At 36.9% G+C, this 20,315-nt stretch overlaps 1 protein-coding gene across 1 annotated transcript in view; it reads right to left on the bottom strand.

The window, feature by feature from the left end:
* EYS (eyes shut homolog) overlaps nt 1–20,315 on the bottom strand; it is an 826,250-nt gene that overhangs the window by 364,846 nt on the left and 441,089 nt on the right. Inside the window, exons 30-31 of the mRNA XM_065631328.1 lie at nt 18,673–18,797; nt 12,427–12,679 (exon numbers count right to left, since the gene is read on the bottom strand). Coding sequence (XP_065487400.1) covers nt 12,427–12,679; nt 18,673–18,797 — 378 coding nt within the window. The remainder of the gene's footprint in view (nt 1–12,426; nt 12,680–18,672; nt 18,798–20,315) is intronic.

Below are 20,315 nucleotides of genomic sequence, written 5' to 3' on the forward strand. Positions count from 1 at the left end.
TGAAGTCATTTTATGTTTCCCATAACTGCACATAAAGATTTACTGAAACAAGTCAAAGCCCTCGGTCAAAGGTCTGAGGTACATAATCCACTCTTGCTGAGAACTCTACAAGCCTGTTAAAATTAGAGGCGCTGAAAGGGTAAAATAGTGAGCCTACATGACATGTAGTAGAAAGACTACTGATTAACTCATGATAAGGTAGTGCCCCTTGTTTCCACCGGGGTAAATATGGAGATTTTTAGGATTAGTGAAAATAATCTAGAAAGAGTACAGGCACTCTAGTTTTCTTCAGGACCAACAACCTGTTGTATCATTTCAGGTCTCATTCCTAAACCTGTCGTCCTGAATACTCTCACATTCTTGAACAAGTCTGCTGCTTGATTCTTACTCCTTGTTACCTCACTATGCACCCACTCTTGCTTATCCTGCCCTGACCCTACGATGTCCCCTACCCTTCTACTTCACATATGTTTCTTTTTCACCATCCCCATCCTACAGCTTCCTTCACTTGCAAACACATATCACAGCATTTTAGAAGATGTTTTTCTTCTTTTACTTTCGAACGCACACTACTCTCTTTACATCTGTACAGATATGACTGATTTGAGAACAAAACTGAGACTTTCCTGGTTTTGTTAAAAACAAGACCAGTTTCTTTTTCAGTGAATTTTCCTTTCAGCTAAGTGCCTTCTAAGTAACTGTACTTTTCTGAATTTTTTGCCTGCATGTTTTTCTCGGACACTGTGCTTGGTGCTGATATCACCAAGGTCAAGACCAACGGAATGCAGAAGAAGCCTCATGTTTAGATTTGTTGCTATGACAGCCAAGAATTCCACACATCCCATAATTGAGAGGGGCGTGTTTGAGGAGGGGCGGACAGAACAGGTGACTAAAACTGACCAGCTGAGTATTCCATCCAATAATCATCACACCCCCTATATAAGAGGGTGATCATGAGGGACTAGTTCTCTTCAACTATGGCCGACATCTAGAGAGGACCCTGCCTGTCTGCCTGCGATCTGGAAGGCCTCAGGCCCTGCATCCCTGAAATCCAGTTTCCGGCTTGCTGTGAAGTACCGCCCATGACTTCTGGTTACCTGCCCTACAGCTACTGGAGCCACACCAGCTCCACCCACCCAGCTCCGCTGGAGTGACGCCAACTCCATATCGAGCATTCAAGATTGGTTTTGTATATTTTGCGTATATTCTCTGTTTATTAGTAGAATTAGTAAAACCCTTTAAAACCTTCCAACTTGAAGTCTGTTTTCCTTCCTTCTTATCTTCCTTATCTTTCTGATCTAAAGGAGAGAGTGGAGGGAAGGTGAAGGGATAACAGAGAGCGTCTGCCATGGTTTATTGTTGCTTTGCCTTAAACCTTGACAGACTTATAGAAAATTTTTAGCCAAAAGGTCCTCTATCTTACTGTAATGTCCATGCAAGCAGAGATCACAATCAAAGGAAAAGAGTTTCTGAGATGCAACAAATAAAAAAAGAATTTTTTTTTCTTAAATATTGATTAACTTTTCTTAGGAGGATGAAGTCTGAGAATTTGCACTACTTAAAATTCAATATATGTCCAGTTTGCTCAAAGTTACTCAGAGATACAGTTATTATTTGCAAGGCAAATCACACATTGTCCACCCTTAATGTTTTTTATTCCAGTCTTAGATGGGTGATAGCTGTCATACTTTGTATACACTGTACAATAGAATTTAAAACAGATGCCTATGTTTGAATAATCTTTAGCAACTAGAGGACTAGAGACCTTGCACTAGAATCCAATAGTAGATCCCTCCTATTCTACTAGTCTCTTTAGTGCAAATCCCGGTGACTATTATCAGAACTTATCAGTGCTGGTAAGCAGTTATTTGGTCAAGGGAATTGTACAGGAACCACTTAACTTCCTTCACTAAGCTGAAGAAACAGTTGAAGTGGAAGTGTTTATACTTCCTGAATGCTGCTAAGTAATCCCTAAGGATTACTTAACTCCAGGGCATGTAACAGAATCTTTGAAAAGCAATCTGTGCATCTGGGACGCACCTCATATTATACCAAATAACAGGTTTTTCAAATAAATAACAAGAGAAAGTCTTAGTAGGGGGTTCTCATAACTCTCAAAACCTTTGTTATTTCAAACCACAGAAGTTGACCACTGTGGTTTATTTTGAATATATTCAACACACAAGTTTAAGAGCAAAGCATAAGTAAATTCAGTAATTGCACTAACTGCTCTAAAAGGCAAATGCAAAATGCTAGCTGCATGGAATTCTTCATATCTTTCATTTGCTGTTCTACAAATTAAATCTACATATATGCAACTTTAACACAGAATGCTGATATTATTTACCAATTATTTACCAATTTCTTTGAATTATTGGGAAAACAGTAGCTTCCCTAACCCAGAAATACTTGTTCTATTCCACTTTTTTTTTTTTTTCTCATATGGAAGTTAACTATGCCTGTAGAAAGTTCCTTAGAGTACTGTCTTTCAAAGACAGATGATGCTGTTGGGGATTTATCGGTCCCAGAAGTAGATGCTGCTCATAGATCCCCCTGGCTTTGGAAGTCCAAATAAGAAGAGCTACTGACTGTCACAGATACTGTCCTCAGGATGGCTTCTATATACCTGACACTCAAAATCTGCTATCTTTGGCACATGTGCCAAGAGTTTTATCCCCAAAATCATGATTCTTTCTTCTGTGAATTAACATAGTCCTGGGAATATCAGGCAAAATGAACCTCTGAGCGGATGGACAATACAGTCTAGAAAATGTTTAAATATTACTGGAACACTTGATGGTTAGAAGGCAGACAATAGTTGTCAACTCAAAATGGAAATGTAACCCATCACAGATAAGAATGTATCGCCTATAACTATCAGCTTTTTTTGCTAAGACTACAACATCTACAGTATCTAAATTATCAACATTATTTTTAAAAGATAAACCTAATTAAATGTTTGGGAAATATACAGTTATCAGCAGAAAGTTTATTTTGACATTTGTACAAAACATTTCTTATTGCTGTGAATCAAAATTATCAATAAAAAAAAAGCCTTCAATACAGATATATCCTTATACGCGATCTCCTTGAAAAGTCTGCTCATTAAATTTTATCAAAAGAAGCTAGTCAGCATGCTCTACAGTCAGATATTACAGAATACTATGAATTAGTTTCTCATGGTAGTTTTTAAAATGGTTATCAAAAATATTACCTGAAGTCATTATGATTCTGTCACATTTTTGAAGTTCTATTTTTGTATGTTTTTGTGTCTGCTCGTAATAGAAAATACAAAGTAAAAAAATCAAGGTAAAATATTTCTGGAATGAAAATGACGTGACCTAATTTAACAGACCGTCTTAATTGAACTTAGTTTCATTTGACTAAGACTGCATAATAAAATAAATGAAAATGTGAAGAATTTCTACCCAGTCAGGAATATTAAATTATTAAAGTAGCCAGTTGCCAACTGGATTTAACTCCATTCACCACAACTCTTTGGGCCCCACCATCTAGCCAATTTTTTTCCATTGAAGAGTACACCCATCCAAGCCATGAGCAGCAAGTTTCTCTGGGCATGCTGTGGGATACAGCATCAAAGGTTTTACTAAAGTCTAGGTAGACAATATCCACAGCCTTTCCCTCATCCACTAAGGAGGTCACCTTGTCATAGAAGGAGATCAGGCTGATCATGCAGGACCTGCCTTTCATAAACCTGTGCTGACTGGGCCTGATCGCTTGGTTGTCCTGTATGTGCTGCATGATGGCACTCAAGATGATCTGCTCCATAACCTTCACCGGTAACGAGGTCAGACTTACAGGCCTGTCATTGCCTGGATCCTCCTTCCACCCTTTCTTGTAGTTGGGCATCACATTTGCTAAACTCCAACCAACTGGGATCTCCTGGTTAGCTGGGACTGCTGATAAATGACTGAAAGTGGCTCGGTGAGCACTTCCACCAGCTTCCTCAGTACCTTTGGGTGGATCCCTTCCAGCCCCATAGACTTGTGTGTGCCTAAGTGGTGTAGCAGGTTGCTAACCATGTCCCATGTACTCATTTTCATTCCATTATAGAAACCTAGAAAGTTACACATTATGTATATTTTTTTTAAAGAAAGGTTAATTTTAATTTGCTTACCTTTTTCTTATTATGACACTCATGTACATAAAACTCTCACAGATTTTCCTATAGATCTTACTTGCCTAGAAGTCTGAGCATGAAGCAATCAGAGTAAAAAATGCACTTCAAAGTTACAGGCTATCAAAATGCTTTTGCTTGCAGGGAAGCAGGTTGCATCTAAATAAAAGCAGAAGCAGGCCAGGCCTGCATTAACACTTCTATGTGTTCTTTATCAGATCACTGGGGAGAATGACTGCTTGTGAAAGAGGTCTGGAAAGTTACCAAGTTCAAGCATTTATAGATACAGTGCAAATACTGGACCAGCACTCAATGCATTCACTTTGTAGAAAATTCCATGCTAACCTACATAGCTGGTGTCTTATACTATGTCAAAAGTATTTCTTTCCTTGATATAGAAGATATAACAAGACACGTTTAAAATCAGCATATGATGACACCTATTCAGAACAGGGAAACTAAAATGGGCTGAATAATAATATGTATGGCAGAAACGATAAAAGACAAAGTTTAAAGGATTCATGAGGATGATGGCAGATCTAGTGAATATAACAGTCACAATGACATCAATATGATAAAACAGAATTAGAAGGCAAAGATGTCATGTAATTTCAACATTTTTCAGAAACCTTGGCATACACAGTTTCATATAATTGAATAGAACTTGATTAAGCACAAAGATGAAAAAGCATTACGTTATGGAAAACAGTGTGTAAAAAACAATTAAAGCTCTGAGTTTTCTTTTCTCCTAGGAGTCGTTAATTGATTACAAGTGAATACGAGCAAGTGATAAATCAAAATTTGAAATCTGGCAGAGCAAGATTTTCAATAAAATAGTATTGCATATGAGGAGCTTTGTATCACGTGACAATTTCACTCTCTTTAATCATATTTTCAGATCCCATTTGATATGTTAGGTATACTTAAAGGAAATAATGATATATATTGAACACAAACAGTTTAAGCAGTGGGAGTAAGTGGTGCAAGAGAGGGTTGAAAATCCACTTCAGTGAAGTATTTATTTAATGTGTGTTATTCTTTGTAAAGAATACAATGCTTTTGGTCTTCCAGATGACTTTGTGAGCTCCACCATTCACACACATAACATGAACAGGAAAGTTGGTCCAATATTCACTTTGCCAAAAGTGAAAGTACAAAGAAGGAGAATACTATATATGAAGGAAAGGAAAAGAATTTACGTTCTTTTCCAGAATAGATGTCTAAAGCAGGTGGTGCTGTTTCTCTTCATTTAGTACAGAGTGATATAGCTTACACAAATTAACTAATGGATAGCTACAGGTAAAATGAATCCCACACTTGGTGACTAACTATATATTGCATAGAAGTAAATACTAGCATTTTAAACAACTTCTGAAAGTCAATTCTCTCCTAACAAGTACAGGGTATCACAGAACAAATGAGGTTGGAAGGGACATCTGGAAATCATCTATTCCAACCTCATCTGCTCACAGCAGTGTCAGCTATGACAGGTTGCTCAGGACAGTTCGGTTCTGAATATCTCCGAGGATGGAAATGCCACAGTCTCTCTTGGCAACCTGTTTCAATGCTTGAGTGCCCTAACAGTGTAAAAATTTAAAAAAAAAAAAAAAAAAAAAAAAAAAAGGAAAAAAAACCTCCTGCATTTCAATTTGTGTCAGTTGCCACTTATCCTGTCAGTGGGCACCATTAGGAAGTCTCTGGCTCTGTAATTGTAAGGTCCCTCTGATGAGGTAAGATCACCCTCTGTTCTAAGACTAAGAAACCCCGACTGCCTTAGACTCTCCTCATGTGTAAGATGCTATAATCCCTTCATCATCTTCATGGCCTTTTCCCGGACTCACTCGAGTAAGTCCTGAAGGCAGGAATAACATGTTTTCTTCCAGTTACCAGAAACCTCTCGTGACCACCATAACTTTTCAAAGATTATCAAGAGTTGCCTCACAATGATGTCAGTCAGCTCCCTCAGCATTTGTGGGAGCATCACTGTGTCAGGTTCAACAGACCTGTGTATGCCCATTTTTTTAAAACATTCCCTCATCTTCTTCAAGGGTGAGTCATCCTTGCTCCAGAATTTCTCACCGGTCTCAGGGATTCCTAAAGGCCAGTCTTACCTGTAAAGAATGAGCCAAAGAAGGCATCGAAAGAGCAGTGTAGGAGAAAGGGACCTGGGGGTCCTGGTGGACAGCAGGATGACCATGAGCCAGCACTGTGCCCTTGTGGCCAAGAAGGCCAATGGCATCCTGGGGTGTATTAGAAGGGGGTGGTTAGTAGGTCCAGAGAGGTTCTCCTTCCCCTCTACTCTGCCCTGGTGAGACCACATCTGGAATATTGTGTCCAGTTCTGGGCCCCTCAGTTCAAGAAGGACAGGGAACTGCTGGAGAGAGTCCAGTGCAGGGCAACAAAGATGATTAAGGGAGTGGAGCATCTCCCTTACGAGGAAAGGCTGAGGGAGCTGGGTCTCTTTAGTTTGGAGGAGACTGAGGGGTGACCTCATCAATGTTTATAAATATATAAAGCGTGAGTGTCACGAGGATGGAGCCAGGCTCTTCTCAGCGACAACCAATGAAAGGACAAGGGGTAATGGGTTCAAGCTGGAACACAAGAGGTTCCACTTAAATGTGAGAAGGAACTTCTTCTCAGTGAGGGTGACGGAACACTGGAACAGGCTGCCCAGGGAGGTTGTGGATTCTCCTTCTCTGGAGACATTCAAAACCTGCCTGGACGCCTTCCTGTGCAACCTCATCTAGGTGTTCCTCCTCCAGCAGGGGGATTGGACTAGATGATCTTTAGAGGTCCCTTCCAATCCCTAACACTTTGTGATTCTGTGATTCCTTGGCCTTTTCTGTGTCCTTTGTTGTTAGGTTCTTTGCCACATTCAGCAGAAGGCCTGTGTTTTCCCTAGTCTTACTTATGCTGCTGGATAGCCTGTATGGAAGCCATTACTACAGAAGCGGTCTGTAAATGTGCAGACCAAATTTCCCCCCAAAGTCCTCCATTTTTAAAAATTGACTTATTTTTCAAGCTGGTAGTAGAATACGTTTGAGATCCATAATCTAGACCAGAGACATCATGTGAACAAATCGTTACATGTCTTCATAGATCTTTGGATACTTGTGGAAATTAACACTGAAGAAAATTTCTTTGACTATCTTCATGTTGAAAAGCTTTCAAAACTCAGAAGGTCGTCTGCTATTATAATTGTAATCAAGAGAACATTCACATCAACATGAGCATGGTCACATTATGGATAGGGATATTAAGCATGCATACAGAACTTTGCACAGTGCTGACGGACATTTCTATGTGATGAAGAACCTAGATCATTCTTTCTAGTCCCATAAAAGCTTTTCTATAAACATGTATTTTTCTCAGAACAAATTTATTTGCAAAACATTATTTGCTGTTAGCAATGGTATAGTATTTGAAATATTTACCTGGAAACTGGAACAAAGAATATACTTTTCTGCTAAACAGATCCCACCTCTTATAGCCCTTTTCTAGAGGCCCCTGCTAGTTTAAACTCTCTTAGAACTTGCTGTAATGTATGAACTCATTGTCAGAGGAGAATAACAATAATAAAACATATGAAAAGTATGTAGTATCCATCTTCCCCAGAGTGCCAGTTATCGATAGTAGATCATCAGTCTCTCTTTCCCAAGTTTTAGTTATATGGGTTATTAATAAATACACTAAGCCTAGTAGGCACAGAAGCGAACAGCAGGTTTAATAGCTTGACACATTTCTTCTACCATGGATACCCCAGTGTATTAAGGATCTTACTCATGCAAAAGCATTGTTCATTTGGCTTTATAATAGTCCTATTTCTTCCACTAAACAAGGCATAGATTTGCTTATGCATGAATGCAGTGGCAGATATTACTTTTGAGAATGCACTGTTCTTCCTCATCTGTTCTTTCCACTACAATAAAAAGATCCAGCCATGGAAAATAAGATATTGAAAAATAATGCCTTTTAGGTCTCTTTCTGTTTACCTTGTAACTTATGTGTGTTTGTATGGGATCATGGCAGCAATACCTGTTTCCTTTAACTCCCAAGTGATGTTCCACTCAAGGAGTGACATCTAAAGCCCTTTTCTGTTTTCTAAGGCACTCTTTTTAAGAGGAAGGACTAGAAGATAAATCTGTCTGATGCTTTTACAGGAAAAGTGAAAGGAAAGTATGTTTCAATTCTATTCTTTTTGGTATATTTAGGCCTCCCACTTTCAACGAGGAAGCAGGTGGGGGTCAACTAAACTGTGGTATGCAATACTATGATCTTGGTGACTTTTAGGTATCTTGATATTGTATAAGCCAATAAGAAGGATTGATATGGACAGGAAAGAGTTCACTTGGTGTCAAAGAAGTCACAGGCATTGAAAGAAACACTTTGAAAGTGCAAATTATCAGTTATTAATTAATCAGTTATTATTCAGTTATTTTTATGAAAGTACAGTATAAAAATGTAGTCCAACCCAATCAATATTCCCTGATATTTAATTCTAGAATTCATAGGGGTTTGTGTGTTCTTTTAATTCCCTGACTTTATTTCTGAAAGAATTGTAATGTTCTTACTAAAGTACTGTTTTAAAAAAAAATGTAGCCATCTTCTGTCTCATTTTCAAAAGATAAATGGCAAGATAATTATAGATATATAAAAATTATTATCTCAAGATAAAAATACATTTTTCTCTATACCTATTTTACATTCAAAAATGTTAATGATCATACTCATATACTGTAACAATAGAGTTACTTCCTGAAATAATTCCATAAGTATGAAGGAAAGCTACACATAAACTCCCGAAAACTTTACTGTAGCGAAGGGAAACTGTACAGTTGCTGACTGCCTGCCAGCATTATAGCACCTTCCAACCTGCTTCTATATTGATCTAGCAGACTATGTGGCAGAACACGAAGAATAACCATCTGTGTCAGGTACAGCAGCAAGTGTCATATCCATTGAACAGGTTGCTGCCTGATTACAATAAATCTCTTTCAAGCACCTGGCAACCTTGACAGACACTTTTATCTTTGTATAAAAACACCCCATCACCTCAAAAAGTTGTCTGAATAGAAATGAGAAACTCGATAGCTAACAACAACTCATAAAGGCCAGAAACAGAATCCACTGCAGATACAGAGTGAAATTTAGGTAAGACAGCATTTAGATTCATGAGGAGTTCCTTGTCGTGCACAGCAGTAGTGTCTGCTCATCTCCTGTTTCAGTACAATACTGCTAATGTTCTTGTAAGGCAAAACTTAAAGTAGGATAACAGTTATGTAAAGATAAATGATTTGTACCTAAGATTTTACAAATTTCTGTTTGCACTGACAAGGCTTGTGCAGATAAAACAAAGGAAGAGAACTTGTCACTAGAAGATTCGAATAATGACAACTTTTCAGGGTATCTCTCAGTAAGTCTTTATCTGAAACTTTTGTAGGAAGAAGATATACATTAAGAACACTGATCAGATTGTTTTCAAAAATATTTTTAGAGCCTCACCTGCATTTATTAGTAGACGTGTTTTGAACTTAGATCTACTATGTGCATTAAAAGTAGTTCTTGAGGTACACTACTCAGCTGCATGTTTAAGCAAGTACTCTGACTTTATGAATGATAGATCTCCATAACCAGATCATGCAGGTTTGTCTCCAGTAATTGTTGAATTTTCTCTGTTGTCAGCCACTCAATAGTAGTTACTAATTTTGTCAAGTCTATATTTGTCTTTTTAAAGGATGTAAATGATGAAAAATTATTATTATAAAGAGAAAGTCTTTGAAGGAATAATAGACAATACGAATCAAAACATGGAAAATGAATATCTGGTTCTTGTGAAGGAAAAGGCAGAACAGAAAGTTCTATCAGAGATGCGTGTGTATTTCCTGTAGTGGGAAGCAAGGATGACAGTTCTGTGAACTCCACTGATGATGTTATTTTGCTAGATGAGGAAAATAAATACTTGGAAGTATTATAATAGCAGTAGGTCCCATTAGTGTGTACCAGCTGGTTAATATCACTGAGTTCATCCAAAACATCTCATAAAATGAGAACTATTTGCTATACAGAACTTGGTCTGAGAATTAGTCAGTTTTATTCCAGTCATAGAACATGTTGCACATATTTGGCTGAACTCAAAGAATCAGCAGACTGTGATTTGATGTTTGTGAGTCTCTGGCTGATGGATGAAGCAGTAAACAGCCAGATATTCAATAGGAAGAGATGTTTGCATTTACGTTTCATGACTCACTAAAAAAACAGGGAAAGATATCTGGTTTTAAATATATATCTTGGTAGAGGAATGAGAAATTATTGAAGGACTTAGTAATAGCCACTGCTCTTCTGATGCTGAAAAGAGACTTGTCAATTCTTCAGGACCCTTTTGAGGCAACCTAGAGAGAACTGAAGCTGCACTTGTAGAATCAGTTGTAAACTGTAACCAATGGTGAGTAATGACTTGCTATTTAATTCAATTTCAGCCCCTGGTATGTTACTAATTACTGAACTCATGTCCATGATAGATAAAGCAACAGTCTGGTGCTGCTCTAATGATGAAACTTGTATAGGGAAGACAGAAAGTATCATTAAGGAACTAGTGATAAACTAGATTGTGTCATAATTATGCTGGGAAAGAGGTACTGACCTTAAATCTATGAAAGTATCAGTAGCGACATATGGTACAGGTCGGGTATTAGACTGTATTTTTACTGAGACCTGAACAGCAGAACTAAGAAAGTGCGAAGAGAGAACATGTGTTGAGGTTGATATCTTGAATACTATAGAAGACTCTCCAGTGGCAATTAGTCCTCCTAGTCCATAGCTCAGTTTAGTGGTCAGAAATATCCCATAGTCGAAAATATCTGCCTTTTTCAGACCTTTAAGGATAAAAGTGTAGAAAAACAAACAAACGACAAACCAAGAAAAAACAACAAAAAACCAAAACCAAACAAGAATAACCCCCAAATCCACCAAACAATAAAACGATACCAAAACAAACAAACACAAATCAGAAAGAAAAACAAAATAAACAAACCCCACAACCAAAAAACTCACATAAGAGAAAAATCAAAATATTAGTAACTTTGGCCCTGGCCTGAATCTGCAGCAAATTACATGGCTACCAAAAAACCTTTCAGTCTTACCAAAGTATTATATAGCAGACAAATAGAACTCCAAAATGTAGAAGCAGTTTTAGTGACCTCAAGAAGGGAGTAAATGCAAACTTTCTCATTATTCATATTCTGCATGAGGGCCAAGTGGCACTGCTCAGAACAGAAGTGAATCAATATAAAATGAATTAATTACAAATGTTATCCATTGAGATACGGCAAACTACCTGACATGATCTTTTGGAAGACATACAGATGTAACTGCATTTACTAACTGCATTTCACTCAGTGTCATTACAAATATCAAGAAGGAATATTATCTATTAAAAATGCAATAAAAGCTTAGTTATATCTCCAAAAGACTAATCTGTATGGAAATCAAATATTCAGTAAAACTCATTAACCTAAATTAAAAAACAAGACTCCTGGCTTATTTCTTAAACAAGCAAAAAATTCTGAAACGAAATAACTGTAAAGAGGATACCTTATACACACACGATCTGTATAATACTAGCTTTAGTAAAATGAACAGGCCACGAAGAAGGCACAATCTTCAAAATAAAACTTTGCACTTCTGTTAGTGTTGATTTTTCTTCAAATATTTAAAAAATAATAGGATAGGCAATTTTTGGCTTCCTAAAAATATCACTACAAGCAGTTAGAATGGCAGAGATGTTGAAATGCTTGTTCCAGATATTTTTAGTGAAACAAACATCTACATGCGCAGAAAAGGAGGCACTCAGCAAATACGAGAACTAAGAAAGGAAAACCAAAATCTCCATGGAGTAAGGTAAATTCTTTTTCTGCTGCTGACTAGCCAAGGAAGAAGGGAAGATTGGCATTAGGGTCAGAGATTGCTGAACACAACATGAGGCACATGAAATGGTAGATTCTAGCAAAGCAAACTGAAAATGAAGCTAAGAAAAAGTGCATTTTTTGTTACTGCATGCATATGATGCTGGGAAAAATTCTTTTGAGAGAACAGAGTAATTAATAAATAATTAATAAATCCAATTAAGAAAGGATGATGGATTAAATCAAAATAATAGAAGGTGATATAGGAAGTAGAAAAAATACTCTTAAGAAGAAAATTAATACATTTTGAATATTCTTACCATTTAAAAAGCACTAACGAGGAAAGAAGTTTGACATCTGCATTACTCAGAGGCTTTTTCTACTTACCTTGGGATACCTCTTCTGTATGAAAATCAGGAGAAGTATGTTTAGACAAAAGATCCATAAACACAGCCTGGGCTGATGGAAGGTCATTGTCTAAAATCTCAGCAGGAAACACTTCAGCCACTTCAGTGACAGTTTTCTTGCTTTGGGGGATAGTAGGTAAACAGGTGATATTGTTTATTCCATCAACACAAAGAAACCCAGTGGAGCAGGACTGTATAAGGCAATCATTGTAATTAAGCTCACAGCTTCGTCCCTGAAAGAGAATTTTAAAAAAGCCATTTATGAAGGCAATTTGCATTTCATAGCTATGTTAGTTCAAATTATTGCTTTCTTTTGATTCTAAAATGTTGTTTACTTATATTAAGCTGTCCACACTTTTGAAAGCAAATTTAATCATGGGGAAAATATTGCTTAACTAATTTAATATTATAGTTGTATATTTTAAATTATAACAAAACTATATTGACTCCAACTTAGTATTACAACTTATAAATAAAAATAAATTCCTCACAGATTTGTAATTGCAAAGTATCAAAACTGTATTGTCACCAGTAATAAATAGCAGTTAAAATAACCATCTTCAGTAGAGCACCTAGTTATACAGAAAACTTTATACAGTGGATTTAGCTGTCTAAAAACCTCTGTTCGTTCTGATTGTCAAGTTAATGTTCTTTCTTTTTCTACGCTGAAGCTCAGTATTTGTTGCCTGTTGTTACCAAATCTTCACACAGCACCTTATTAATACATTAAGTTGATAGATAATTCTTAGAAAAGAAAAAAGGTAATGGCAGTCTCAAATTGGATGTGGCACTTACTTTTTATTTTTTATCAAGACTAACAATTCATAGGAAGCCTGAATTATCCTTCCTAGTAATAAATTTAAAATGTTCGTATTCAGTGGTCTGTAAAAAAGGCAAGAAAAAATGCATTTCTTTTACAGCAACAATTATGTGAATTAAACATATTCTTGAAGTGTGAAATAAATATATGCTGAAACCAGGCCTGGGTTAATTTTATTTTCACTTCTGTTGTAATGAACTAATGGGCTATGTGAGGAGATACAGCTAACTTAGCTAACCTAAAAGGATCCTAAATATCTGGATAGCTATTAAAAAAATGCAGTGTCATCCCTGAAGGACATGCACCTCTGACAACATATTATCACAATATAATTTCTGACTGAAGTTTCTCCTGCAACTGGGCACATGTAAGAAAATCCAAGTAATTTCTCTAGTGCTCAATAAGTGTGTGCTCATTGCACACTTTCCCTCAGACAAGATGCTTAAATAGTCTCTTGTCTACCTGCCCAGCTATTTAAGCAACTTATATTTTCTGAGATCTCTATCAATTCTATTAAATTCATTGATAATATTAGGAAACAATAGAAGGTGCAAGAGATATAGGGGCAGAAATGCAGACACAAAATCTCAAATTACTTTTCTTACAAATAGTTTAAATTATTCAGTGTTTAAAATGGAAGAGGTTAATTTCTTTTTTAAAATGATTTAGATACACCCACACTTCTTTCAATCAAGTTCTTAATTTGTTTTGGCAAGTATTGACCTATCTGGTAAATTCATGGCATTTTATAAAATCACTCACGATACTAGTATTCTAAAGTATGAAGGAACAGCAGGCAAATTTATATGTAGGATTTCAACACAATGATAGAAACAATTTCTTCCTTGCTCTCTTCTAATTCCACACACAGCACAAATTAGCAGTTTGAATAAGATTTCTGTCTAATAATCCTTCCTAGTACTACAAAACTTAAGTTTCATTCTGTCTTTCCCTGTGACAAATTATTGCATTTTTATTACTACTATGTGTAATGGTGAAGAGCATTTTATTATGGTTTTATGACTCATAGAAACAAAGCAGATGTGGATAACCTCCACTGTGCATGAAGGGTACATTAAATAGTCATAGACAAATTTGATAGCTTTGAAAGTGTCTGTAAATGCTTTAAAAGTTTCCATGCAGGCAGATGGTGCAGCTTTGTATTTAAAAGTAGGTATGTGTCTATAGATGTTTCCATTTAAAATGTAAACATTTATTCCATATACCACTGGCTATGCTTTTCTTCTCAAAATTTATGAGAAACTTCATGATCTGTACTTTATGATCCATACTTCAGATAACATTACATATATAGAGTACAGAAGATTTACTTAACATACACTGTAGCTGAAGTTCCTTGAATACTTATTTCTCTGGGAGTTCCATTATTTCCGCCCCACACTTAGAGTTAGGAACCAGAACCCATTGGGGGCTACCATATACACATCTTGAAATGTTTAGACACTAACGCCTTATTTTCCATACTGAAGATAGGTATGTTGAACATTTTTTTGTTTTGTTTTGGGTTTTTTTCCACATTTTCTTTCTCTACTGTGGACTTCCCAAAACATAGAGGAATCTGAGGGACTGAAGACGGAACAGTGAATAATGGAATAAAAACACAGAAAATATATATTAAATTCCAGCTACTTCAAAGGTTTGTTACTTTTTTCATCTGTAAGGGCTTGTTCTGCAACATGCTGTGCAGTTAACACCCAAGCTATGTACTAATAGAACAGCTGCCCCCACAGGTCAAATATCTATCTAGCTCCATCATCGGTGAGCTATTAATGAATACTTGGGGGAAAATGCAGGAAGAAAATGAGCAGAGTTTGCAGCTGATAATTCACCAAATATACCACTACAATTCCTGGCAATGGGTAATTCAAAGACTCCCTAAGTCAGGGTAACATTCAGAAGAATAATTTGAATTATGATGAACCTATCCTCCTTTTACTTCATTTTTGGACTTATTTGTACTTTTGGTCTCTACAGTATCGTGCAGCACTGACTTGCACCAATGAATTTTGCACTGAGCAAAAAAATAATTTCTTTATCCAGACATCAAGCTTCATCTCTGATAGTATTATTTGGTGTTTAGAATATTTTTCTGAGAAATAAACACTAAAAAAGTAGTGTAATTGATCTTCTCCATTACAGTTGTTCATGGAGGATAAGTATAAATACTTTATGAACAAAATCAGATTATTTTAACACATGGGTCTGACTGTTTTCCATATAAAAAGACTATGTCACTCAACTGATATATCCTTCATCATCACCTGCCCTTGTTTTGAATGCCAGCCTGCTTTTGAAGACAAAAAGAAAGCAGTTGCTGTGGTTTGTGGGGAAGTATCAACGGTACCCGTTGTGTACTTTAAAGAGCACCCTACTGAAAATCTGTATTCATTCTTACAGGCTAGTCTCTTACTTCTTAGGATAGTCAGTTAGCCCATTTAGTCAGATTATATGCATTGTTAAAATCCATTTTCAACCTACTAACCCCTTATGATAAAATGCAGATTTTTTAAAAAATATGGACAAATGCAACCGGGAAAATATGTCTGACAATTCTGTCTTCATGACAGGCAAGACGGGAGATACAGGGAACTACAGACCAGTCAGCCTCACCCCAGTTCCGGGGAAGGTGATGAAGTAATGGCACCTGGAAGACATTTCTAGGTGCAGGAAGGACAAGGGGATGATTAGAAATAGTTGGCATGAAGCTTCGAAGGGGAAATAGTACTTTACCAACCCAATAGGACTCTAAGAAGAGATGACTGGCTCGTTAGAGCAGTGGATGTTGTCTGTAAACTTCAATGAGTCCTTCAACACTTTCTGTCATAATGTCCTCACAGAGTGTCTGACAAAGGATGGACTAGATATTTGGACAGTGAGATGGACTGAAAACTGACTGAATTACCAGGCTCAATGGTCTCTATTCAGCAATCAGGAGCATGAAGCCCTGATGGTGGCCAGTCATTAATGATGTACACCAAGGCTTCACACTAGGTCCAATGCTACTTAAGCTCTTTAGTAATGGATGCTAGGACAGAGTGCATCCTCAGCAAGTTTTCATGTGATACAAAATTTAGAGGAGTTGTTGATATGCCAGATGAGTTTGTTGTCATCTATACTGGCTTTGAGAGATTGAAGGAGTCTGCCAACAGAAACCTCAGGAAACTCAGTAAAGGGAAATGCAAAGTCTTGCACCTGGGGTAGAAAACCCCCCACACCAATAAATACTTGGGGCTGACACACTAGAAAGCAGCTTTGCAGAGAAGGACCTAGGGGTAGGAGCCAGGAACGTGCACTTGTAGCAAAGAAGACCAACAAAATCCTGGGCTGCATTAGGAAAACCATTGTCAACAGGTTGAGCGAGGTGAGCCCTCACATTTACTCACCAGTGGTGAGGGCACACCTGGGATTCTGCATCCAGTTCTGGGCTTCCTAGTAAAACCAAGATATGAATCCACTAACACATTCAAATAGACCTTTACCTTCATTCTATTATTCCCCAGAGGAATATGAGAAAAGTTTTCTTAATTTAGAGAAAATCTCTGCCTCCACACAATCCTTTCTGTGTCCACTTCTATAGGGATATCTTACGTAAATAATCTACTGCTCCCAGAATGATGACTCTGCATTATAAGCAAATAGGAGACGAACAATGAAGAAGTTGGTGGAACTGGAAGTCTCTAAATCCAGAATGCAGTGGTATTCTACTTTTTCTCATTTAAATTAATACCAGGAGTGAGGCCTAGCCCAAAACAACAGCAATAACAACAACAAAAAAACCTTGAGCAAACAACAACAAACCAAAACAAACAAAAAACCCAAACCAAAAGAACAAGAAAAAAGAAAAAAAAAAAAAACCACAAACAAAAAACCAAAACCAACCAACCAACCGAAAACCACAACCAACTAAACAAACAAACAAAAAATCAAGGATGCCTTGCTACTGCTGCATTCAGATATGAGTCCTCTGAGTCTAGGAAAGACTTATGGTTACATAGAGGTTAACAAGGTTACATGGACTCCTTTCTCCACATTTTGGATTGTGGAAAGTATGGATGCAGGTTCAGGGAACTCATAACCTCTTATTCTGGAAGTGGATGTAAACTTCTTGAAAATATGCCCGTTTCAGGTACCTATACAGGTAACCTATACAGGCTTCCATTATTTGGTGCCACATTTGTACCACACAAAGAAGACAGCCCTGTCCTCATTTACTACTAATGGTGGACCACTTGGTATGAAGTTTGATTTGAACTGGAAGTTCCCCTCTGAATGTTTAGTGGGGGCTTGTGTGACGGACTTAGAAATGTCCTGTGATAAGAGCATTAACACAAAAATCTTCAGGTATTTTAGACTTCAACATGTTATTGTCAAGGCCCTGGTGAGCCTCATTTTCTGCTGCAGAAAGAAGCCCTGAAACTGGCTAATGTCTGAGAAGTTACTAATTTCTTTCTTGACTTGGTTGAAGAGAATCTATGAAGGTAAATCTTAATCTTACTTGCCATAACCTGTTCCTTCTATTTTACAAGCGTAAATACACCAAATAAATGGTGCATATATATTAAAATAAGCATCACTGTTACCATTTATAAAGAAAAGGTATTCAAATAATTTCAAGCTTGGAGTTGTAGAGATAAGAATTACTGAAGTAAGAAAAATAAATCTCAAAAAAAAAAAATTATATACTCCTTTCTCCCCTTTTTTACTAACCCCAAACTATTAAATGATTCTATCAAGCTAAACCTGAAGTGTGATGAAGTAAAGCAAAAGCTCAAAGCATAGCTACCAACTGCATGTTTTCAACTACAGAAAGAACTGGCATAAAAAGGTGGTGGCAGCATGGAAATTTCAACCTTAGATGAACACAGCACTGGTATTTAGCCACCCTCAAAGGATTCTTTTGGTATGTTAAACACAGAGAATAAAACATAGGACCAAAGCCTACAGCGTCAAGCATTCAAAGGCTTAATTTAGTTTCAGGGAACTTGTTTTCAAAATATCTGTCTGTGTGCAATAGTTTCAAGTATGAGTTCTCTTAGTATATAAAAATATTAATTGGTATGTGAAATAAAAATATTAATAGGTATGTAAAAAAATTAGTTACTGTTTAAAAATATTCTGATTACTGACAAAGCCATTATATACGCTCACACTTTTCCACTTTTTATGGATATTAGGTAATTATTTATCTGGAATACTAGAGTTCCTTTTAGTAAAACAGACAAACAAAATTAAAAAAAAGGATGGTTACTAAAATATTGTATTCTTCAGAAAGGCCAGGTTTTGTCTGAATGGGGTTACAAAGAAAAGGGATTACATCCAGTATTTTCTGTGCAACAATGAATAATCAGGTTAAGGGAAAGACAAGAAAGAATGTCAGCATCTCACCACAAATCCTGGCTTGCAAAAACAGGAATAACCAAAGCTGGGATCCTTCTGAACACAGATGCCATGTATGCAGGGGTTGGATATGCACTCATCAACATCCAGTTCACAGTGGAGGCCTTCCCATCCTGTCAGGAATAAAAACAAACAAACAAAAAACCAGACACCCATTAAAATCTAAATCCATTTATTAAGCGTCAATCTAAAAAAAGCTATGGGTAACTATAATCAATCCTCATATACACACAAATATAATATATAGTATAAGATGTGTATGAACTGTTTTGTGCTATGGTTTCTCAAAGCAGCAAAAAGACAATAAATAGTTTAACAATAAACAAGCACAATCCAAACTAAAAGGACTTTATAATTATACTCCACTCCAGGAAAGCTGATATTTGCTGATTTCTATTTCTGTAGACACATAAGTAACCAAACAAGAGTAAAACCTGAATATATTATTTCATTACTGAATTAACTGACTTGATGGGTTGCCATTCACCTACAGAATTATCTGTACTGTTATCTTTCTTGTGGCTAAGAATTAGCAAGGGTAAAACACTCCCTGAAACTTATCTCATTCCAGATCTGGATAGTGCAACAAAAGCCAAAATTTGAACTGAAAGAGTATGGAATTGCCTATCTTAATTTTTGACTTCTTTATCCCATTCATTGATTTTGTGTATTATTGCCACACTGGGGAAGGAAAGCTGAGCATTTAGATACATGAAAATAGTTACAGTTAAACAAAATAAACCTAGAATTTTGTGAAATATGCCAAATTATTGAAGAACACCAGACCTTCTGTCATGATATTCCCACCACCCATTGCAGGTTTGTTATTTCTCCAATTAAATTTTCCCATTTCTAAACAAATAAAACCCCACGGCCTAACCCCTCCCCAAAAAACCCCCACACAACCCACCAACCAAACCAAACAAAACAACAACAACAAAAAAAAAACAAAACCACCACCACCACCACCACCAAAAAACAGTCCTTGATTGATACAAATCTCGTTGCTTCTGTCCTGTATTTGCCTCAGAGCATGCATCAAATAGTTACATTCCAGTCCTGGTTTATCTGCCCTGGTAGAAGTGCAGCCTGCCCCAGCTAAACACTTCAGCTGTGAGGTTGCTATTAGTTCTAACTGCTGCTGTTGTTGCTTTTGAGCTGTCTGAGATGCTGTTAGAATATAGTTTACATCTCTCTGTGCTGCTTCTGCACCTGAACAGCCTGCAGATGCAGCCACAGATCCTGAACATGCATCTATTATTCTAAGAGTATGGGGCCTGCTACTGGGACACTAGCTGACAAAATTCATGATCCATTACATAGTAGGTTTGTCAGAGCTAAATTAATACCCTTTTCTGGTATCACATGCTGTCACCACATGCTGCATTTTGTTCTCTGGGTTTTTTGGAAAGCTGCAATCATCTGCCTTGTTCCTCCTTCTGTCTTGCCACTTTCCCTTTTCCATTTCATTAAATTCCAACTGTGGATCTGTTGCTGGATATCTCAGACTTTCTGCCTTGTGGAAAGTTCTTGCCCATAGTTGCCTTTACAGATCCAAAAATAGTCAATCCCATCTTCACATTTCTATAGGCGAAGCTTAGCAGAGAAATCCAAGACCTATCATAGGTGAA

Source organism: Caloenas nicobarica, chromosome 3 (assembly GCF_036013445.1).
Source record: "Caloenas nicobarica isolate bCalNic1 chromosome 3, bCalNic1.hap1, whole genome shotgun sequence".
Classification (NCBI taxonomy): domain Eukaryota; kingdom Metazoa; phylum Chordata; class Aves; order Columbiformes; family Columbidae; genus Caloenas; species Caloenas nicobarica.